We start from the raw sequence: 24,822 nt of genomic DNA, 5'->3' as shown, positions 1-24,822 counted from the left end.
TGTGTTCGTAACAGTCGAGGTTTTCCACAATTCAACTCTGTACAACCAGAAAACAAACCTGTGTGTTTACTTTGAATTAGGCCTGTCAGTTCAGACGATCCTTTGAGGGGAAATATTTGTCTGGGACTGTGGGGTACCAGGCACTTTGACACGGGCTGTTAGGTTTCTGTAATCGGTGCCAGAGCAGCCGGACTTGTTTCCAGAGATAGTTGGACTCTGCCACGGTTATTTTTGGCCACCAATTCTCCTCATAACCTTAATGGACAACATTTCTAGTCACAACATGTTGAGGTGATCTGCTTTGGGGGCCTGTTCTGGTTTTTGCAGATGATGTTGTCCTATTGGCTCGTCCTGATGCTTTTGCCCGTGACTCATCACTGAAAAGGACGTTAGACTGAATACGTGCTCTGGGAGAAAACAACTGGATACAAAACAGGTGTGACGGCCAGCGAATTAGGATTGTGTGTGTGTGAGCTGCCAGTAAACTGTGAGTTGTTACTTCAAATAGAATATTGTTTCTGTGTCAATATTTGCTGCTCTTCACACAGCATATAATCTTCATCTCAGCATTACAACTAGGATGTTGAGATGAACGGCTGCCTCAGTTCACGCAAACGTAATTGCAGTCTGAACAATAGAGATACTCCTAACAGTTCATTTCAATCAAACAGCTGACTTAATTACACATGTAGGCTTGTCGCATTTGTAATTTAGCTTTTCTCCACATCAATATGTTACATAAATTTGCTTGTAGGCCAGAAGGAGTTAATATGCGCAGGGTTGATGTTATAGGGCATTCTTTAATATTAAAAGAAGATGTTTTATAGTGACGGGTGTCTGTTGCATCTGATAGAAGTGTCTTTAAACATCTATGAGGATTCACTTAAATCCAACTGAGTCGTTTTGAGAAAAAAGAAAGATTCCTTATTTTGCATCATAAACTGAAACATTATTTATCCGTTTATTTGTGTCCATAAGGAGTCGTGTGGACTGTTGTTCCATGGGTGAGAAGCTGCTGTGAGGCAGGACTGAGGTTAATCTTTAGTTTGAAATTTGTTTGGAAGCAAAGACAACGTCATAACAAACGGTGACATTTTAAGTCTTCGTCACCGTAGGTTCGTAATCAGAGAATGTGGACCTTTACTTCAACTGTGACGGTTCCAAATTAGTTCAGTTCCAGCATGTTCCATATCAGACACCGCTGGGCATCTGCAAATTACAAGATTAGTCACTAAATAACTGCTACAATAATAAGACTGTCCAATGCCTAAAAACTTGTGGATGGAAATTGTGATATTGTTGTCCACAGAGGAGCCTGTCTGCAGAAAGATGTGTCACTCTCTTTGTGAATGTTTTGCAAAAGCAAACAGAAGATGCAGCCTGTTGATGGCTGTGACGTACACTGAAGTGGGGGGCGTGTCCCCCAGGTTGTGTGAAAGGTGTGTGCAAAGACAAACAGTTTGCAACCACACGACCACGCGCCAACTGGTTTGGATGAAGTATGTGGGAGCCTTGAACATTGTCCTTATAAAGTTGAGTTGTGATTTGGATCTGACCAATGATGTCTTGAGACAAGATTCAAAGTTTCCCCCCAAAGAATTTAGACTTTACTAGGTCAAAACTTGAAGCTTTGCTTAATGGGAGCTTGAAAAGAGTGGACACTGGATTTGGAGCTATCCTTAAAGACTTCAGTCCTGGCTCAGATTTGTACTTTAAAAACTTAAGTCCTGATTTGGATTTTCCATTTTGTAAAAATTAGACCTGACTTGAGCTTGATTTTAAAAACTTAAGCCATGACTTGGACTTTGTAATACCGCTATAAAAAGTTTTGGAGAAAAAGACGAAAAGAGATGAGCTACAACAGTGTTCCAAAGCTAGATCAAAAATCTAGAGCAGTTCAGCTCCACTATATCAGAGTGATGCCATCAACCATTATGGTTAATGATTTTGCCCCATCATTAGCTTCCTGGGCTAATGATTTTTTTTTTCTACCCACACCCAACCCAAACATGCTAACTCTGCCAGGCTAAGTGGTGCAGTTGGGGGCTGTAATTGGTCTTTTTTTTGCTAATTGAGCACTATAGCTAAAAGGTTTTCTCAGACAGTGTGTCATTTGCGACATGTAGTGGATTTACTGTCTGGAGCGGCATCCGTCTGTGAACCCGTCCGCTGTTTCATGGCAGACAGCTTCTGCTTTGAGCGCAGCATCACTTCGGTCGCTCGCCGTGATTCTTCTGGCCATGGTTCTATCTTAGTCGTCCCAGCGGCGTATCTCTCTGCCCACTCAAATTAGATTTTTAAGGTCATTAACTGATCCAGGCTATTATACTGATGCACCAAGGGTGTTCCAGATTTGATAAACGATTGGAAGGAGATAATGAGACTTATATAGACACCTCGTATTAGCACACAGAGAGAGACGAAGAAGAAGCCACAGAGAAAAAAAGCTGTTTATGGCCAAATCTGCTCTCTAATACACTGTGTGATTAGCCACTGAATGAAGGCTGGAGTGTATTACTAATAAAAATATAGTCTCTCTATTAGTCTGCATGTGTATGAGTGTCTGGCAGCACTCGCTGTCCTCAGACAGGCTTGTCTTTGTGTCGTGTCTGATGTCATAATTTGTCTGACGTATGCTTGCCAACAGGAACCTTTAGTTAGGAAATCACTGTGCCAGCATGAGTGCGTGTGAGTATGTGTGTGCTCAAATCTATGCTTGTGTATTCCCGTCACAGCCTTTATCCAGACGGCTAGTTGATTGAAGGTTGTCTTTGGGAGCAGGGCGGAGGCAGAGCTGCTGAAAGAGAATTAATAATGCACAAGGGTTTGGGATGTCCAGACTTGTGCCCCACAGTTGTCACACTGGTCACGGTGTGGACGGTGTGGCAGCAGCCAGCTCAGACAGAAGGGAGTGGAAAAGGGCAGGAGTTGGGGTGGAGGGGTGCGGGAAAGATCAGAGGAGTTGGATTTTGTAGTTTTAGACAGAATTAGTAATTTTGCTGGGGTATATTAAAAGATCATTTTGCATCAGTGGGCGATTAAGCCCGGCAGACCCACTGGAAAGCAACGTGCCGCTCAACCCTTTGAATGGTAGACTTTCAGAGTTGGTGCTGAAACCACCTGCACAGATGGTCTTTGATTAATATCAATAGGAGAAACACGTTGGGCATTTGTGTTTCTGTCTGCCTCCCGCTGGCTTTCTGTCTTTAAAGCTTGCTCAGGATGTTTTTGGTTTGAACATTGGTACTCTTGACTTTGCCTCTGTTTTTAGCTCCCAAGAGAAATTCTGCTGCAGGTTTTTTTTTTTGTTGTTTTTTTTTTTAGTTTTGTTTTTTACAGATAAAAGAAGTGAAAAGTAATACAGCCTCAACATGGATTTGAGGCTGTATTACTTTTATTTTTTTATTACTCTGGCGATTTTTTTTTCCCCCCAAAAAAAATTCTCTTGAGCATTATTACGGCTCTTGCTTTAGTTACTGATTTTTGTCAATTACTTTTGCTTCACTGATTTACAATTCAACATCTGTCCATTTTAAAGGAATTTACTTTTTCTGTTTTACCATAAACTTTTTCTAATTCGTGAGATTGTGAATATGCATGTCATTCAGGGATAAATTGATGTTATCATTTAAATAAACCTTGAGCTTATTTGAGGGCAACGGCATCTCACAAGACGACCACTTGTGAATTAAACAATGTTTTCGTTTCAGAAATAATTTTACAATATTTACAATAGTCAGAAAAAAACATTTGATTGCAACATATATTATATCCCTGTACTTGAAGGAAAATATTCAAAACTCTTCTGAATACAATGTATAACTTGAAGTTTGCCCTTGAAGATTTCTTCAGTTTTTTTTGAGCAGCCACTCATTGCTAAACTGAACACTATATCAATATTTCACAATTAGCTGCTTTCAGTTTTTTTTTCTTCCGATAAATAACAACCTTGCTAAGTTCAGACCTTTCTAAACATGCCAGTGTCAGTCATGGACATTGAACACATTCTGCTAACAAGACTTCCGCCTGGCTAGGAAGCCAGCTAACTCTAGCATTAAGAATGCTATGAATGCATTTTGATTGTGTGACCAAAACTGCAAAAAAAAAAAAAAAAAAAGAAAAGGAACCAATGCCAAGCTATTTATGTAGTAATCGTATTCAAAACACACAACATGGTTATGTCCTCAAGGAACTAAAAGTGAGTACACAGCACTCATATAAGCAGAAAACACTATGCTATTTCTATTAAAGCAATGGCCATTTAGTCATTTAGTCATGTCTAAATTGTTATTTCAGGTATTTCTAGATACTGGCAAAAACTGCCGAAGCCCTCGTTCTTGAAGCAAAATGGGTACATTTCCAAGAAAAGTATAATTGAACCAGGTTCTGATGCTGGGGAACGGTGTATTGAATTGCGTGGGTCAATACACCAAACAACCAAACATTTTGACTCACCCACTTGTCGATGTCTTTGAACTTGGACTGTGAAATTGCTGCGAAAAATACAATTGGCATATTTGCAAAATGTGTTACCCAGAAGTCTATGACATTGTTTAACAGTTTAGCAGCAACAAAAGCGAACAGATTTTAATTTTTTTTTAAACGTGACCCAAACAGAATTATGCAGCACTGGAAGAGACGACTATCAACTTCCCTGCACTCTTTGAGACTCAAAGTACATCACAAAATGTACCGTACTTAAGCACTATTAAAAAAAACTGTATTTTGCATGATGTGAACATGTTAACACATTGCTTAAGGCTCCAGCATTAAAATAGGAAAACTTCTGCCACAATCTTCTGAACTGTAGATACCTAGAGATACCTGAATGAAATTGTTGGCATGTTTAGGGCTCACAAAGGGGAGAACATGAAATATATTGACGTCAACATCTAATGAAACAGGCTTTCATTTCACATTAAAATGACTTGAACATGAATGTGTGCACATAGCCTCCAGCCTGCTGTCGGATGACAACATTTACCCTGTCGTGCAGACCTTGTACCAGATTGTTGCATGTAATTGCAACTTCACCAAGGATGATGTTTTATTGGATAATAGGACTTTAAAATAGCGCTGTCAAAGGTAACGGGTTTTTAGTACTCCACGCGGTTGAGGGAGACTGCAGACATTGAGAAGAAATGTGGCGTTACCAGGAGTACTCTCTTTCAATTTGCACAGTCGTTTTATTTAGTGCTGATGTAAAAATTCCATTTATTGTAATTTTAGAAACACTTTGTCTTCCAGGCGGCGATAATATAGTGCAAAAAGGAGTCACAGTGTTGACTTTGTTCTCCAGTATTCCCTTCGGTACTCATCAGTTTAGAGTCATGTTTACGTTCAGATATGAAGGTTTGTACAATTTTTTCTCAGTTGCTTGTTCTGGTTCTGGTTGGATGTTTTTTTGTTTTTATTTAATTTGAACACCTTCCTTCTACATGTTTTTTCCCTAAACTTCCAAAAACAAAAAACAAAAGCAATTTTGTTTTTGACCATTTAGAAGAACCTAGAGACTTATAAGAACACCTTAACACTGGTTAATTGTACTGCCATTGACATATAATTTTACATATTTATTGAGTCTTTAATGAAAAATCTGGATTTATTTTAATATTAAGAGATGGTCCATAAGCTTTAAACCTTGAAGTAGCATATAAAAATGTGTTAGGTCACCTAGATTGGTCTTATTTTACTGGCATTTTAATTAAACGAGCAAAGCAATGCCGCTCATGTTTAAGCAAAGAATTGGTGGAAATAACAAATGAATCTCTTTTAGAAAGTGGTTGTTAAGGTCTTGTGTCAAAAATGTGTTTATAAATTCAGTTGTTTAATCTGAAACTCATGTGCTGCTTGCTCTGGGAGAATAACACCTTACTGTGCAGGACAAAAAAAAATACCATAAGTTCACTCGTTTAGCTTCCCTCCATCTTCAGCGACGCTATCTGAAGCAGGAAACAGACAGAAAGTAGGCAACGTGATGAGACAAAACGACGAGAAGATAGAGCAGTTGGGATGATGTGTGAAAGACAGCTGCAAGTGGCCTGTTGGCACATTAGCGTGTCACGGGACAACAGGCAGACAGCTGAAGGCGGAACAGAGTCAGCTTAAGTAAAGTCTGGCAGTTAACAAACTTGAGAGGAACTGTGACTTCAGATCAGACAGGTTCACCATTAACCTTCACTGACACTGTCTGAAGAACAGGACCGAGACGGGACAGGAAAATGCCTGGGCATTACCGTCTGCCATAATTGCATGCTCAGACAGAAGCACGGCCACAAATGATAGTTAAACATGAAGGGGTATTCAAATATTCAAAATTTTCGGAGCTGCAAATTCAAGCAGTAACTCAAGTTAAACCAAGGACAACCATAAAATGTAGCTTAGTACAGCTGTTCATACATTTCTAAACTCTGTCAAGTATCCAAGGGACAAGGCATAAAAGAAAAGAAAACAAGTTGAAAATGTTTTTTATTAAAATTTTTAAAATGTATTTAGTAAAACCAACATGCCTATTTTAATGTTTTATGCCATCAACTGGGACAACATCACCAGCCCTGTGGGACCAGAAGACCAGAAAAGTTCAGCAAAACTGAGCGGACAAAAAAATAAAATGTTATCATAAATAGATCATTCTCTGCTCCAAAGGCTGGAAATCCTGTGGCTTCATGAATACAAATCTATTATATATTTATTTTTTTGTAGAAGTTGAAGTTGTTGAACAGTAAAGAGACAGATGAGGCAAAACCTTGAATTCTCAACTTATTGGTTCAACTTTACATTTACATATATAGACGTGCATACTCAGCGACAAGTGGAGCTACTGCTCTTCTATGATGAAATGACTCAGCTGAGGCGACATGATTCCCGCTTTATAGTGGAAAAGGGCCCCAGGGTCAGAGGTCAGCAACTCCTGAGTTTCAGTTGTGTCCCTGCTCCAACACACCTGAACCAAATGAATAGTTAACGACCAGGATTTTGCAAAACCTGCTGACACGCCAAGTAGAAAATAAAGCCTTTTGATTCAGGTGTGTTGAAGCAGGGATTCAGGATGGTGGCACTTGAGGACTGAAGTTGCTGACCTTTGCCCTACAGGAATTCTGCCTTCTGACCTTGGAGTGGTTGAGGTCACCCAGCATGAACTGAAGATTGCGTGGGAGAAACAATATGTTTTTTGAAACTGGATGTGTTTCTTTTGTAACTGGATGGATGGCTGGATTGATGGCATTTCCTCAAACCTAAAACTAAAGGAGCCTTCCAAGCTTTGTTTTAGAATAGTTAAAGAGCCAGCTGCTGTGACTGTAGATTAACAACAAATATTATGTTTTTCATTTTTTTGGCACATCAATCATCATTAAGTTTTTAATTTAAAGGCAACTGCGCCTCTTCAACTTCAGTTCAAATTATTGAACAGTTTTTACAAACATATTTCTGAATTATGTGCTGCCATGGAGATATCTTATTTTTTAGGGAGAACAATTCTAAATTATTTTATAAAATTGTTTTTTTATTTTATTTTATTTATTAATTTAACAAAACAATACAATTACAATTTCACTTCACTCTGATCATGTTGTTATTAAATATCTACATCCTTAACTTCCTTTATAAAAAGAAGCATTGATTGTCCTTTAAGTATGAAAATCCAAAGTGTCAAAAACCTAAAACAAAACCTTTTCTTAAATGTGTCTTATTTAACTCATTTAATGATCCTGTGCCTCCAGTCAAGGCTCTATGTCAAAGAAACTATAAAAATGATCAATTAATTTCAGATTTTCTCATTTAGTGCTTTGATTTATGACAGTCACTTTACTTATACTTTCCCTTTTGTTTTGGACGTGCCCAAATAATTATTTAAGATATGTACGTGAATGAATTTTTTATTTTATTTTTGGTGAATTTAAATAAAATATTATGAGTGTTTCAGACCTGCTAAACTCTTAACGGCTGAGAATACAGTAGAAGAGCCAACAGAGGACTTTATGTAACAGTGATACCCACCGACAAACACATTCAGGAGATGACATGTTTAAGTGTGGTCTGCCAGAGGGAATGCACTTTGAAAATCAAAAGACATTAACCAATTACCCGCTGATCAATAGTCACAGTAACACACGGGGATGAGCCGGACTCGGAGCTCTGATAATGTGTGCCTCGAGGCCAGGAGGCTGGCTCGGAATACCTTTCCCGTGTCAGCTCCGGCCAATGGAAATGTCGGAAGTACCCCCAACACGCAGCCGCTCTCCAATGCGCAGCCTGTCGCCAGGCAGAAGAGCCGGCGCGAGGAAATCTGAGGCGCAGATAAGGGAGACACGGAGTGAGATGAAACAGAACGGGTGGGGGTGAGAAAGAGGAGAAGCATCAGGAATAAAAGAGGAGCTGGAAGAGTGGATGTGTTAGGTTGTGAAAAGCAGGTGTTACAGCGGGTCGCAGTGAGCTGCAGGTAATCTCGCCGAGATAAAGCAGCAGGCCCATAATTCCCCATGAGAGGTGGCACTGTAGTGTTGTCAGGGCTCACCCCTCTCCGCCCCCCGACTCCTCCCTTGGATCTTTCTTTGAAATACTTTTACTTTAACTTAAAAAAAAAAAAAAAGAAGAAGAAAAAAAATTAGTAGAGCTAGGAGAGGCTACCTCCAATGAGGTAGCCAATGGAAGAAAGAAGGAGAGCAGCGGGACGTCTGCTGTTCGCCTTCTCCACATTTACCTGAACAGATCACAGCAGCACTGCAGCTGCTCTGCTCTGTAGTCATGATGAGAGTAAATATCAGCACCGGCTCAGAATATTGAAGTGATTGAAGCAGAAAGATGGGAACAATGAGAGAGAAAAAGAGAGAGAGAGACAGAGAAAGGTAGAGTCAAAAAGAAAAAGAGGAGGAGACATCTAAGATATTACAGCTATCTGGGGGAGTATTTGAAGGAGCCGGCATTATGAGAGTGTAAATTACACTCTCTCCTTGTCCCCTTAGGCTGCTGGATGAATATAATCACCCACAGCAGCAAGTACGCAGACAACACACACACACACACACACACACACTGCTCTGTCTATAGACACTGGAATAATATTAGACTGCTGTTATGTGTGCTTGTGTCTGCCACTCTGGCAGAAGGCTTCAATCATGTATCGATCCCGCATCAGTTCTCCAGCCTGTTCTTTTCCGCAACGATCTCAAATATTGACACATAACTCATTTGGTTAATTCAGGTGGCAGTCAATAGTCACTTATGGAGCTTTTGCAACACATCTGGCAGTCTCAAGGGCGGCAAAGTAAAGGGGGATTAGGACGCTATATTACGACGATACTTTTTCTTTTGATTTAAGCCAAAGTGGCAGAACTGAATCAAAGTGGCAGTTCGTTGTCTTTCTACTCTGTTTGATTTTGCAGAGGTCTTCTACCCATCGTATTTTACGATCAGAGACCTATCTATTTTATTGGCATTTTATTGGTATGTTATCAATCCTAACTTAGGTAGCACATATTTCCTAAGTAGAAGAAAAACGATGCACCTGAGACATGACCTTTTCTTTTATACTTACCCTATCTTTGAAGTTTCGGAGGTGCAGACAAAGATTTTTCAGCACAAACCACAAACACAACTTTTGTTTGATGTGCATAATATTTGGCAGCCTGGTTGACCTTTGGTGAATTGCTTTTAATGTAGGGTTGGGCATTTATTGTATCGTTTGACATTTATTAGGATTAAATGTCCTACTCTGATAAGAATTCTGATGTATTGTTGTCATGATAAAAAATTTATTATGACTACATTTAAAATCACTAAAGCTGTCCGTATTGTCAATACGGACAATCCCGACAATTGTCCGGACAATACAATTATAATTCGTAACAATACAAATTATTATTCATATTAATAATTGATCATATGAACAAATATTATATTAAGGTATCAATAAAAATGAATCAGTTTGAAATTTTGATTAAGTGCAGTTACTATGCGCAGTGTGGTGGCACAAATCACACTTCATTTTGTGACTTGTGTCCTAAAGAAGCATATTACAAATTGATATGTTTACCAAGAGCAGTGTTGTGTTTGTGATGCCATGATTGTTGTCACATTGTGACTCCCATACAGCTGCCTAAAAGAGAAGTAATAAATAGTTTTTGTTGTGTCTTTTACCGTTATCACGATACTACCTTCAAAATTTAAGTCCATATATTACGGACTACCACCAGCCCTTCTTTGAACTTCAAAAAATGTCTACTAATAAACATCTGAACAGTGTGGAATGCATTTGTATTCACTTCCCTTACTTTTACCTTTAAATAAAATGAGGAAAAGTGGTCTGTTGTCCAGGTGGGACAATCTGTTGACAGGTTACAGACCCCATTGACTTGGTATTTGTGGAGAAGTGTCAAACTCAAAACCTGAAAGTTATTTGACATCAATTTAAAGTTTGCAATAACTCAATGTAGGGGACACATCAAACATCTGGAGGAATGAGTATTGAATATGAAATGAAAGTTAAACTTTCTGGGCTGCACACAAAGTGCTTTGTGGTGGGAAAACTACGACTTCATCAGCCTGAGCAGAGCGTCTTTTCAGTGTAACATAATAGTAGCAATCCCATGCTATAGCGATGTCTTTCTTTAGCAAGAACAAAGAGATGATAGGAAGATGGATGGAGCTAAGTACAGGGTAATAACAGTTCTAATGTAATTATTTCAGTCAGACATATTCATGCATCAGTTAATCCTCAAAGCCTAATCTGACCGAGAATACGTAACCAGAGCAGAAAAATAGCTGTTCATAGATGCTCTCCGTCCAGTCTGACTGAGCCGGAGCTGCTTTCCAGTGAAGGATGTGCAAAATACCACCACGGACATTGTAGCTGAAATTGCAGCTAAATATTATTCCAGAAAGAATCGACCCTGGTGAGCCAAATTTAAATGCTCAGCACGCTTTTAGGTCTTTTTAGTAGTAAAAAAATAAAGAAAGCAATGTATCATTTTCTTTCCACTTCACAATTATTCGCGACTTCGTTCTGGTCACATTAAATCAGTAAAACAGATTGAGAATTCCGGCTGCAACTCAAGAAAAAGCAAAAACGTTTTATGGATTTGATTTATTTTCTTCCCCCAAAACAACAATTACAAGAAATCTATTACATTTATCTATGTGAACCTTCCCTCCGGTTTGCCTTCCATTTCAGTTGTTGATGAAAGCCGAAAGTGTAAAACAATTTATAATTTCAAAATCTCTTAATTCAAAAAAGTATTAAAATCACCTGATTTTTCTATGTTAACATATTTCATTATGTCTGGTTTGGCTTTGAATCATCTTATTCCAGAAAAACAAAAGAATTCCCCAAAAATAAGCAAGAGGGATCTGTGTTAGACAGTGTTGCAACAATTTGAGTCAGGGGTCTTTTCTTCTGATACTTCACCGCAATTAGAAGACAGAGTTTTCCAGTCGGCCATACATTTGTCTTGATCCTCCTCGTCCCTCCTCCTTCTTCTTATTCTCATAACTCCTTCCTCTCTCTCACCCAATCAGGGACGCTGTTCCAGGGAGAACTGCAAGTACCTGCACCCTCCTCCCCACCTAAAGACACAGCTGGAGATCAACGGAAGAAACAACCTAATTCAGCAGAAAAACATGGCCATGTTGGCCCAACAGATGCAGCTCGCCAACGCCATGATCCCCGGAGCACAGCTACAACCAGTGGTGAGAACAAGCATGTCTCCACGACTTCAAAAGTTTCCATATTTGCTAATTAAAGTTTATATATATATATATATATATATATATATATATATATATATATATATATATATATATATATATATATATATATAAGTGCATAACAGGGTCAGGATTTGTGTTTTGTTTTGAGTTTTATTTTTTTCTTCGAGGCATGTAGAGCATTTACTGACATTTAGCTACTAATGACTGATCTCACTAATGAGCAAAATGACAGGATCATTAAATCAACCAATGACCAGAATTATATATATATATATATATATATATATATATAATATATATATATATATATATATATATATATATATATATATATATATATATATATATATACCTGAAAACCATTATGTGGATCAAAAATAGCCCTGCTCAAATGTGAATTAACTGAAAAAGTGAGAAAATAATCCCTAAAAATAAGCAAAAAATAAATAAAAAATAGTCTCTAAAACCATCCTAAGTCACTTTATTGTGCCGTAAGTAGAAAATGATGCCATGTGTTGCATTTAAGGTAAAATAATATTATAAAACAGCTTAGAAGATGTAAGAAATTTTAAGCAATAATACAATTACATAGTTAAAATGGTTTTTGATGACGTTCTGAAACAATTAAAACTTTTATATGTTTTTTGCTTTTGCCAGTTTTGCTCCACAGCAAGTGAAGCAGCAGAAGAAGAACCGAACTGGAGTTGATTCAAAACCATAAGATCCATTTAAATGATTTTCAAAACATTAAATTGTTTTTTTATTTTTAAATTACCATCGCAATTTAGAGTTACACCCTATATCAGATATATGTGCCAGTGCAACAAAAATGACAAAAACGGCATACAAATGCCCCTTCCAGAAGATAATTCTCGTTATGACATAACCCTGTCCTGCACTAATCTCTTTGGACTGATAAAGACTGCCTCACCTCCAGATGTGGAGTGCTTGAAGGGAGTGACATCCCGAAGGAAATCTGATGTATTTAATCGAATAATTCAGCTAAGAAATGTTTGACCAATTGCAACACACAGAGGGAGTGTAGAGAGAGTATTGCACTTCCAGTTGACAATGATTAAGATTGTTTTAAAAAGTGCTTAGCACCACAGCAAGATGTAACTTACTCTCTCTGTCCTTACATTGTATCACCCTTTTTTGTCCAGAGTTGATACAAATTATTTAGCCGATACGGCTAATGATGGGAGCAGTGCAAAGCGTTTCATTTCTTCACATTTTGACCCGCGCGGGTCGTTTCTTAAAAAGCGCCGGGGGTGTGCGGCGGGACAAGCAAAACGAATTAGCGAGTGCTACGGTTCTGTAACAACATAATACGAACTATCTGTCGATGCTTACTGTCTAATGAAAAGTATTATGAGCTCCATCACTCACTGCCAGATGTAATGGATCCCTGTTACCTCACCCTCTGGACAGTTTCATGGGAGAAATGAAAGCACCTTTTATTTTGACACAAGCGATGAGACGAGTGGTAGTTGTGGGAGCACAGGAAGAGAAAATCAGCTCAAGTGATGCTGGGATAGAGAAGCGAACTTTGCACTCAGAAGAAAAGGAGGAAGGAAGGAGGAAATCTAAAGTCTGACAAAAAGCGCGTCCACCTTTGTTCCTTTTACACACGACAAGCTCCCTTTTTAACTTTTCTTTGCAGGCTAAGTCTAAAGGTCTGCTGACATTCCATTACCTTTACTTTACCTGCCTGCCCGCCTTTTTCCTCTTCCCTTTATCTCTTCCTGCCTCTTTCACTTACTGCTTTTCTTCTGCTGCTGTGTCCTTCCCTGCCAGGCTGTCTTCTTCCTGCTCTCTTTTCAACACTTTCTCACCATGACATAAACAACAACAACAAAAAAAGAAGAAAAGGTTTTGCAGTTCCAAGATGATCCACTGCTTCTTTAAGTCCCGCAATGGATTCCTCAGCCTTTGTTTTTTCAGACTTTGTCGACAGGCTCTGGAAAAGAAGAAGGGAGAAAAAAAAATCTAAAAGACTCAATGAATACAGTTTTACTGCATCACCGAACAGAGTGAGAGGGAAGCATAAATTTCAAGAGGCTGGCTCTGGTTCTGCTCATTACATTTATTGGCATTTATTGGCAGCACTAAATCCCCCTGTAATCTCTTGAGTTACTGTTATCACCGCAAACTTCAATGCAACTTTTCAGAAGCGTTCCTAGTCAAGCGAACATGAGACAGCTGACAAAACTACCTTCTTAAAACCTACTATTCCGTTAAGATCCGTTTTAGAAATGGTAGTTTGCCAGCCTCCCTCTGAGGACTGAAGTAAATCTTTCTTTTTAGTTTTGGCCTTGTCTGTCCTGGGTCGCCATCCCTTATTATTTATTCTAACCTGGATTTCTGCCAGCATAACATTCCACCTTGGGGATAATTTTTAATGTCGCCGTTTTTTGTGCTATTTTGTTTTGGTTTCTCATATAAAATTCAAACAAAATACATTGTAAATTTGCTGTAGTAGCTATTCACTGCCAAACACAAATTGAATTAATTGACATGAGTTTCAGCAAGACCCTCTTATTATTCAGTCAGAATGTGGTGAACAGATTTTTTTTTTCAATTATTTCTTTATTGTTTGCATGTGTTTGTTTATTGTTTAAAATCGGAAAGAATGTGGAAATAAATTCAATCATAGTGTTTTTTTTGTTTGTTTTGACAGTGATGCTTCATTCCACCTTTTTTAAAATACAGAATAAGATCACAGATGTATTAAATTGTCATACTGAACAAGCTCCAGACAGAAAATGCAGTTTTCCTTTTCTCAAGGCCAACACAGAATACGTTTGGTTCCATAGTAGCAAGGTTGAATGTTTTAAAGTGCAAATAACCACATTACTGTTCCGACAGAGATTATCACCAGAAAGTATTTTGTGAGAAAATATATCCAGTACATCAGCACCGCCCCCCTCGCTCAGTTCAGTGGTTTTAGGCTCCAGAGAATCTGCGGTATCATAGAAAGAGGCATTCCGAAAAAGGCTATAAGAGAGGTCACAGCTCCTTGCTGCATGACATCACTGCATTATTAAAATATCATGACTGTGAGCCTTTTGCAGTGACATCATGTCTTCCCCCTGCCGCTCCAGTTGCAAATACCTCCAACGGATATTTCAGCTACGTCCTACCTACCCAAATCTGGACTGGATTCCTGAGCCAGGGGGGACCCGGAGGAATTTGACGCTTCAAAACATCATATCTTACTTTCCTGAGAAAAAGCAGAGCAGCGAGGCGGCTTCGAGGAAGAATGTAGCTGTCCGGCTCTGGCTGCTTTTGCTCCTCTATTATTCCCAGCTGACAGGGGGCCGAGGTCAGGAGCGGGCAGGGAAAACTTTCGGTGCTCCGTGTCAGCCTGTTTACGCCTCAGCCTCGGTTTGGGAAGATTACGAGGAGAAAAGAGATGTGAGGAGGATGTTTTCTCGGGTGAATTTCTGTACAGCAGAAACAGGCAGAGCAGAGAAGCACCTCTCTCCCACATCACACGGATTCACGGCTTGACTTCCATCGTTGCTACTGCTGCGACGTGCCTGAGTCTAGTCCAGGAAAGCTATGATCAAAGACAGAAGATGGCAACACATGTTTTATTTGTCAAACGCTTGCAGATGTTATTCATTCACGTTATTGCACACAGTCTGTTCGAATCATCTTTACGAACGTCACTATGCATCATTGGAACATCGTTACAGATAAACCACAAAATAGTGAAGGAAATTGACGTTTTTCAATAACCGTAGACAAATAAAAATCAGAAAAATGTTTGCGTCAGCGTATTTTCAACCTTATTGGCCATTGCTTTGCAGAAGCATCTTTCACATATGCAGATGTGATTGTTATTGAAACAGTGGATCAAATAGATGAAAAGAGATAAAATCGGAACCATAATTTTAAAACAAATAGCGGTGTGCACATTATCGGTGTGGAAATGCTACATTTTTGGAACAAACAAAGCTCCTGGGTGTGCATATAATTAATGACAAAATACAAAATTAGCCCACAAAACAAGCATCTCATAAAAATCTACACAACCCCCAAGACTGTACAATCCTGTTTATGTCATTAAATCCCCCATCAAAAAGAAACAGTCATGTGTTTCATCTACATGACAATTAATACCGATTGCATCTTAACTTCCAAATACCAAAGTAGTCCAGTCAAAACCTAGGCTTTTTAATTGCAGAAACATTCAAATTGACCTCAAACATGTATGTACATCTCATGGCAGATCTAGCAAATTTAGTTTAATCCAGAGTGAATCTTCAGGTTCATAATCAAAGGGGAATATTTTATTTACTTTACGTCTTGTACACATTTATGGACATAATAAAAATGACTGAAATCAGTTTTAATCATCTGGTAAGTGAGAGCGTAGAGGACTTTCTCTGGATGAAATTCCTTTGCAGATCTACTAAGACAACAAATTACATATGTTTGAAGGGGAATTAATAATTTGGTGGACGCAAAAAAGTCCATGTTTGAACCACAATGCTTTGATCTTACAAGGTTAATAAAGCAATAGGAAAAGCCATAATGCTGACCCGATTCCTTGCGCTGCACCTGTACCCGACACGTCTTTATGTGCTTCCTATTCGACTGTCCTGCTTCTCCTCTTTCTCTTCTATCTAATTAAAGGCCTCCTCTTATCAGTTAACTTGGATCGCCACATCTTGCTTGCTGATATCTCAAAGTGTTTCCATTTTCAACATGTGTTCAAAGTGACCCGACTCAACTTGAAACCTCGTCCCAACTTTCTCCCTCACCTGGCCCGTGTATTCCTCGGTTTCCATAATGCAAATCTGTTTTTGTCCACTGATGTTGTCTGACAGAACCTCTGAGACCTTCACGGAACATCTGGAGGGATAGTGAGATGAATTTATGCAGATGCCAGCAACTGGAATCAAGTGGTGTTAATGTGTTTTATTTAGGTGTAGTTAAAGAGAAGAGGCTAAAACGTGCACACTTTTTTAATTTAGACTTGGAGAAAAAAATTTAAAAATTTCATTCAGCTTACATTAGTGCTACTTAATGTTAAACCATCAGATAAAATTAAATTCTGCTGACATGATTAAAGTACTTTTTGTATGTTTTTGGTTGATTTTGCTGAATTTCATGTCTTTACCTATTTTTCCTTTTTGTTTTGCATAGCCCATGTTTTCAGTCACCCCCAGCCTTGCAACAAACGCCAATGCCGCAGCAGCAGCCGCTGCGTTTAACCCCTACCTTGGCCCCGTGTCACCCGGTTTGATGCCCGCTGACATCTTGCCAAGCGCGCCCGTACTGGTCACCAGCAACCCCAGCGTTCCAGTACCTGCTGCCGCTGCCGCCGCCGCCGCACAGAAGCTCATGAGGACGGACAGACTGGAGGTGAGAAAGACAAGAAGAATATAAATGTTGAAAAAAAACCCTGATATTTCAAGCTGTTGATCACAAAGATGAAAAGGATTAGCATTAATATTTTGTCAGTTCCAAATCAGCCCCAGATTAGGAAATAAATTAGCAAAGCTCCAGTAAACGTGGCGCTCGCCAAGGATCTTATTTTTTTTTCTCTGTTTTTTTCCAAGCTGCGCAAACAGACGAGGCTTTGAAATGTCGACGGACGCCTCTTTTGAATAATAAAGGCAGGAGTTGGAAAGTCTTGCCTCAACAGTTTTTGTTTGTAGGCTTTAATTATGCATCTTGTATACAGTTTCTGTCACAGTAACTACACCTTATTATCACAACTCAGTCACTGCCAAAAAATTAAGCAAAGTGAAGAAGAAGAAGAAGAAGGAGAAGAAGAAGAAGAAGAAGACAAAAAAAGCGACACTAATGAGATTATCTCTCAATAAACACTAAACTTGTTCCAATGAACAGGCTGCAGACGATTGTGTTTGGCAAAATCTCAAGTAGTTTGGCACAAAAGGAGTGTTCCTGTATAAAACAAAAAGCTTCCCTTCTTCGATGAAAAACAATTAGTCATTTGAAACCTGATGAGTGCCCCCTCCCCTTGCTCGCTAATTGGACGGTAAGTCAATCTCATCCATTATGTAAGCTGCACTCGGGGAAACACTCGCAGCGGAATAATGGCCAAATCGTTGGAGGGCAGGCAGGAGGCGTGTGAGGACGCCGGGAAGCTTGCATTTTGCACTTGTGATGTTTGGTGGCGGGCTAATTAGCAGGGGGGGATGAGGCCGAGCAAGTCGCCAGATTGCGGTGGACGGGCGGGCGACGTGTGACACGGAGGACTGGGTCAATGACGGGAAAAGAGAAATGGAGCGGGCGATCGGAAATCGATCCTCAGACCTGTTGTGGTCGTCAGAGGAGGGTTGGAGGCGAGCACAGACAAGGATAACAAGAACAAAAAAGGAAATGGTACAGATTGGATGTCGCAGACAAAGGAGTGGTCAGGCTTGATTGCAGGCAAAACTCACAGGCAAAAGTGGTGAAATACAGCTCCTTGGAAAGTATTAATACCGCTAGAAACATTTTAGCATTTTGTCACATACCACATAAATGTATTTTATCAGATTTTTCTTTTTTTTTTTGTAAAATGCAACACAAAGTACTAGATGGTTGTGAATTAGAAGGAAATTGCCAATTTCACTTCATCTTCTTTACTTTCTTTTACAAACAGATTTGGAGAATTGTGGCATTCATTTCTGTCCCGTCCTCTTCACTCTGATACCCCTAAATAAAATCCAGTGCAATCAAATCCCTCAATAAGCTAGCTATTTTGTAGACAGGAGCTACTTTTGAGTATTTCCCAGAACCGTTGTGCAAAAATCAGATTACACAAAGGTCCGTTTGTAAACATTAGTGAATAAATTGCTTCCTGCTAGCCAAAGAACCTAGCAGAGAGCAGGAATGGGAGATGGGGGAATTTGTTGACAGGAAAACATTTAGTTGAGTTCTACACACAAAAAAAAGTTTCAAGAAGAGATCCATTGTTGAAGGACAGCAGTCCAGTTTAAAAGTTTTCTGCATGCAGTGCAAGGGACATGGAAAAAATGAACCCGTCTGTGTCAGACGAGACCTGAACTGAACTTTGTGGATCTTTAACAAAAAGTTGGGAAACTAACTTTTTGAACTAATCTTCCCAACCATGAAACACAGTGGTAGACTTTTATATTTAAATGATTTTTTTTTTCCACTTTGCAGTTTTGTACTATCGGAATAAACCCAATGAAATGAGTTGAGGTTTGTGGCCATCATGTGGCTTTATTCAAGCGTTTGCACTGTATTTATGAGTTTAACAAAGTGCCAATAATTCTTGTTTATTTCACTTTTAAAAAAAACATGCCTGTTTCTGTACTTTCTCACCAGAATTTCTTAAAAGACATCTCAGAGAGACTTGCCTGCCTTGACTTATATTCTAGAGAGTGTCGTCTAAAATAAACATACCAGAAATTCCATGGAAAAAAAAAAAAACTCTCATACCAGTCAGTAGATAATTCATTGTGGCTGGCAGAAGGTCCAATTTTAGAAGACAATCTTGCAGACTGTTTTCTTCAGAAATATTTCCTTGTCGTCTCAGACTTCTCTTCCTAATCTGCTTCACTACATCATTATCTCCATGTGCGTTAAATCATTTGTTCCTTACCTGCAGCCCTGCTGATGCAAATGTCCCAGAGGGACAGTTAAAGTGGGGCCAAAAATATGATTAAGGGGCCCTTTGTGTGTTTGTGGAGTGAATCAGTTTCACTGATTTAACTCCTGCTAATGCGTAACTGTGAGGAGACGCTCGCCGGCTCACACCTGCCGCCCCCGAACGCCTAATCTGTTATCGTTTAGTCGTCTCTTGCCTTCTGATCTTTTTTGGCGGCACCTCTGTCTCCTCACTCGCCATCGGTCAGTCGCTTGCTCTTTATTCATCAGCCCTGCTAATATCTTCTGTTCTCCCTCGCCTGCCTGCCCCGCCAACATCAGCCCGACAACAAGGCGATCTCGCTTTAAAAGAACAACAAAGAAAAAAAACAACAACAAAAAAAAAATAAAACTGAAAACCCAAGGAGGTGTAGCAAGGGTAAGAGGAATAAGATGGATGTAATGTCAGTCTCCAATGTTAGTCGGTGTTGGCGAACGGGGGTTTGTCTCGTCAGAGTTGCTTTCCAGATAACAGACTTGTAAACAGGCCTTGTGTCATCATAGAAACGCCGGTCCGTTCAGCCCGCCATGAAAACATGTTTCACTCTGCGAGGTCTAATGGCGAAAATGCAGCTTCGAAAAACAGCCAGGTGGAGACATGCTTCTTTAAGGTCAATCATTGCTTTGAGTCACCAGAGAAAATGTTTGTTTTGTGTGCGTGTGTGTGTGTGTGTACCCGGGTTTTGTGCGTCTCTCTGTGTTATTTATTATGTGTATTCAGGTGATTGCGTCAGTTAAAGCCTCCCCAGAGGCGAACCAGCCGCATATTTCCCATGGGCCTCACTTAAGCCAGTAAATTTCATACTGAAGCAATTATGTCCCTCCTTACCTTCCTTCCGAGGTCGTGGAGATGCTGCCCCCTTCTGTCCGTCGTGGGAACAACAACGAAAATGCTCACTTGAACAACAAATGCAAGTCGGTGTGTCAATCAACAGAAGTTGACAAGTTTGTCACGAGGACTAATGATGAAAATGCAGCTTAGAAACGATGTAAAGTTCTAAAGTCAAATTGATAAACTTTTTTTTTTCATATTTTATCCTTTTACCACCAGATTCTTAATTTATTTGATTGGAATTGCATGTGACAGACTACAAATTGGTGTTTTTCTTTTTCATCAATGTAATCAGGCATTTATACCCCCTTTACTCCGACACCTCTAAGTAAACGGTATAACTCTTTTCATTCTATAAAGTTTGATTAAACAAATTTAAGGAACAATTAGCATGACAAAGATCACAAACGCACCAAACAGATCAGGATTGAGGTTGTGAGGAAGCTCGAAGTAGCGTTAAAGATCGCAATGAAATCCCAGGCTCTGAACGTCTCGCAGTTCAGTCTGTAATTTGAGAAGGCACAGAACATGACACGACTCCGGAGTCACAGAGAAACGGATGTCCAGATAAACTTGCAGGTAAAGTAGGACATTTTTAATCAGGAAACAACAAAGGAGTCATTGTTTCAGAGGAGCTGCAGGAGTGTGCAGCTCATTTGGGAGAATTATTTGTTGACAGGAAAACAGTTTGTCGTGCTCTGAACGAATCTGGGAGGACAGACAGTAAAGAGTGGGAGGAGATCACTTCTGTCTTGTCCTGATGCTGATGCCTGATGTTCCCTGTTCTGTTTCTTGCCCAGGTTTGCCGGGAGTACCAGCGAGGTAACTGCACTCGAGGGGAGAACGACTGCCGCTTCGCCCATCCGTCAGACAGCACTATGATTGACACAAATGACAACACAGTCACTGTGTGCATGGACTACATAAAGGGCCGCTGCTCGAGGGAGAAGTGCAAGTACTTCCACCCCCCGGCTCACCTGCAGGCCAAAATCAAAGCCGCCCAGCACCAAGTCAACCAGGCTGCGGCCGCCGCTGCCTTGGTGGGTATCTGTCCGATAATTACACCGCCAAAGCACAGGAAAGTATGGAAGAGATAAATTCAGATGGATATTCCCAACTCATTCTTGATTTGCTTTGTGAAATTTTGAAATTTGGAGCCACCGAACCTCTTACGTGCAGAGGAAGACGCTTCTGTCCTACTCATGAAATTCTCCATTACATCTGCAGTGTACAACTATAACTCACTATGCAATTAAAGATACACATGCTTACTTGACTGCAGTAGGATGTGACTGAGCCTTCTGCTCCTCTCTACACTCGCCCTTGTTCTGCTGCTTCATTAGCCGTGTATTTCGCTGCTCAGTCAATAGTTAGCCTGTGCTAAATTTTTTTGCTGAGAGGACAACTGTGTGGAGACTAGTGCTCCAGTTAGTGCCGTTTCTGCAATGCAGAGATGGCTTTCTCTAGGGACACACAATGAAGTTCTGCTTAGCTAAGTGCTGTAGATGACATTGTGCAGGTAAATCCAGAGAGAATTAGCTTTCATGCTAAGATGTTCCTGCATATGCCTAAAAGAAAAACAATATTGTGTTTACTGCTGATATTCATCGAAAGGAAAGAAAAAGAAAGAGTAGAAAGCCAAACTCAAATCTAGATTGGGAGGGAAATTGTGAAATATTTTATTACATGGAATTTTGACAATTATGGCTTACAGACAGTAACAACCCAAAATTATGTGGCTTGGAAACTTAGACTTTTACACCAATTAAAAAAAATAAATAAATAAAAAAAATGGCTTATTATATAAATGTTATGTAGCGATCATATTATGGCCTGCACAGTCATGGGGAAGGCTGCTGACCTGATAGATATCTAGAGGAAACTCTGTTCATGCTTCTTTCTGCGGACAAGCTGTATGAATATTTCATTTTAAATTCAAAATCATAGACACTAATATGGCTGCAGGTTATGCAAAGTACAATAGGCCAACCATGTAAGACTCCCAGATTAAAGATGCCAGTAAATAACCTCCAGTGGCTTAATGAGGTTTAACACTTTGCAGTAAATAAGACACTGAAGTACCTAATTAGGATTAGAGCATAAGGTCAAAAAGACTTTCAACAACCTGGTTCGCAGATGATATGTCACAAGGCCGTAAATTAAACATAAACACCGCCATCCACTCTTATGGGCACCCATAAAGATGTATAAAAAGACGGATGAAATAAACTTCCACTGAAAGATATAGAAACGTACAACCTTGGTACAAAGCAATGGTAAGTCCTGCATCAAATAAAATAGCTTGGATAAACATGTCGGCACCCTGAGATGGAATGACGACTTAATTGTTTGAGTTTTACCCCACCTCTAACCCTTTGACTGACAGTGGATGGAAACTTAATCACTGCCATAATTGTTGATTTTTAAGGTTTTCTGGGAAAGCAGATGTGACAGACAAACAAAAAAGGGGTGTGTTCAGCTACAACTCTTCCGTGGGTAAAGGAAAACAATGTTTGGACACATTAAGACAAAATGAGGCACTTATTTTATCATTCAGCAGAATAAAATACACTACACCGGGTTCTTTCCATAGAACCCGGTGTAGTGTCTAAGCTAATGCTGCCACATCGTTTATAAAATAATGATCAGCGATCAGAGCAGGAAGCCTCGGCTTTGAGGGATAACTGATGGGTTTTGCGGCTTAAGCAGCCAAAAATCGACTCTGGTCTCCTGAAAGCCCAGTCAATAAACTTCAGCTTCAAATGCTATCATCGAAATATGTTCTGGTTAAACCTGAATTGATAGTGACTGACAGTTTCCTTTTCCCCTTCATTAAACTAAAAAAAAGAAGGTGAGCTGATCCTCCTCTCCTTACAGCATTTTTTTTTCCCTCTCCGATTGATGAACATGAATTTCCTTGCTAACTGTAAATGTTCATTCCAGTAACCCTAAGCGCATGCTGTAGTCTTGTAAGTGGTGTATATTGCATTCAAATGATTTCTTTATTTTGTTTGTTTGTTTGTTTGTTTGTTTTCCGACCCACACTGCACTGCCGCCCCCCCTCTGCTCCATGACGCGCCTTCGCTTGCTGGTTTATGTTATTGCGCTTGAACCCCATTGGCCCATTGCCGCATCACGCGCTCGCTGCCTGCTAATTAAGACTCAGTCGGCTGTCAAATCACTGAAGCGACCCCTCGACGCAACTTTTGACCTGGTACTATGACCTTTCACCTTTTAGCTTGGCATGTCGCCACGGTGTTATACATGTCATTAACTGTTGAAACTGAGGGAGCGCCGATTGGGGATGAACTCATGTGACGCCTTAACTCTGTTTACAGAGCATTTTCTCGCTCGAGAAATTAGTTCAAAACGCCAGAAATATTTGCTCAACAAATGGAAACTCATAATTTAGTTCATCGCCTTTTGGTGAGCCTTCAGTTACAGTCTTTATTAGTGTCTTGGTAGGCTTTGCATGTCGATGTTATTTTTCATTTTGCATGAATAATTGTCGAGAAAGGTGTCAAAACGATATTAACATGTCCCACGCTAAATATCTCATTTCTCTTCACTGACCAATGATGAGAACTAGATCTTGTACTATCAATGTTCATGTATTCTTTAATAAAATTATGATGTCTTATCCTTTACATAAGCCATGAAGCTGTTTAGTATTGCTGATGTAGCTGACTTAGCTCGGCAGCACCACATTACGTGCTGCTCTAACTTTAACGTAGCCTAATTCATTTCGTGTGTATTAGCTCTAGCAAGACGGAAACTTTGCTTTCTAATGGAGTTCTCTCTTCTCTCTCATCTGACTCCTGCTGTCGCCACTCTTTGTCTTTCTCTCACCCCCGTCCCTTTCTTTTGGCGTCATCCCCCTTATCAGGGGCTCCCTCCTGTCTTGCCTCCTTTACCAAAGAGACCTGCACTTGAAAAAGCCAACGGTGCCAACACTATGTTCAATGCTGGCGTTTTCCAGTACCAACAGGCCCTGGCCAACATGCAGTTTCAGCAGCAGGCTGCCTTCATACCATCAGGTAGAACCTTGTTTTTTTTTTTTGTTTTGTTTTGTTTTATATGCAAATATTGTCATAATGCAGGCTGCTTAGTCGCTCCTGGATGTATGTTTTAGCATCACTAAAGAATGGCTGAATGTGTGTTTTTTTTTGTGTGTCAGTGTCATGCTAAACAACTTGCATGATCTTTACTGCATACAGTACTTTAGTCATGTATTCACACACCTTGAACTTTTTTCCAAACATAATATTCAAACACCTTAATTTGCAAGACCAACACAAACTAGTGAATTATTGTGAAGTAGAAAATGATGAAATATTTGGAATGAAAAAGCAAAAAAGCTAGACTGGAACTATTTGACCTTTTCGTAGCCAAAGCTCAGTCTGAGTCAACAGAGAGACGATTGGTTGTTGTGGCACAGATGATCAGTGAGATTCAAGTCAGGACTCGCCCCGAGCCATTAAGAAAAAATAAATGAATATGTGTTGACAAAAAGCCTTTCATTGTTTTGGGTCAATCTCCAGCCAGCAGGTGAACCTTCACTAAATCCCCGACTTTTTATTTCTGCTTCTAACAGGTTTTCATTTTGGAAAGTTTTGTATCTTTTTTTTTTGGCCTTTATTTGAAAGTCT

The 24,822-nt window shown here is 39.7% G+C and overlaps 1 protein-coding gene across 7 annotated transcripts in view; it reads left to right on the top strand.

The window, feature by feature from the left end:
- LOC129370023 (muscleblind-like protein 1) overlaps positions 1–24,822 on the top strand; it is a 70,525-nt gene that overhangs the window by 37,163 nt on the left and 8,540 nt on the right. For 4 of the 7 annotated variants that reach the window (XM_055045776.1, XM_055045777.1, XM_055045775.1 and 1 more), the window contains 5 exons: positions 11,515–11,685; positions 16,864–17,082; positions 20,974–21,213; positions 23,334–23,387; positions 24,060–24,210. In XM_055045776.1, coding sequence (XP_054901751.1) covers positions 11,515–11,685; positions 16,864–17,082; positions 20,974–21,213; positions 23,334–23,387; positions 24,060–24,210 — 835 coding nt within the window. The remainder of the gene's footprint in view (positions 1–11,514; positions 11,686–16,863; positions 17,083–20,973; positions 21,214–23,333; positions 23,388–24,059; positions 24,211–24,822) is intronic. The other 3 variants (XM_055045779.1, XM_055045782.1, XM_055045781.1) reach the window with 2 other exon arrangements.

This window comes from Poeciliopsis prolifica, unplaced genomic scaffold, assembly GCF_027474105.1.
Source record: "Poeciliopsis prolifica strain line A6 unplaced genomic scaffold, Auburn_PproV2 SCAFFOLD022, whole genome shotgun sequence".
NCBI classification, from domain to species: domain Eukaryota; kingdom Metazoa; phylum Chordata; class Actinopteri; order Cyprinodontiformes; family Poeciliidae; genus Poeciliopsis; species Poeciliopsis prolifica.
This window is presented reverse-complemented; position numbering and strand designations above follow the sequence as displayed.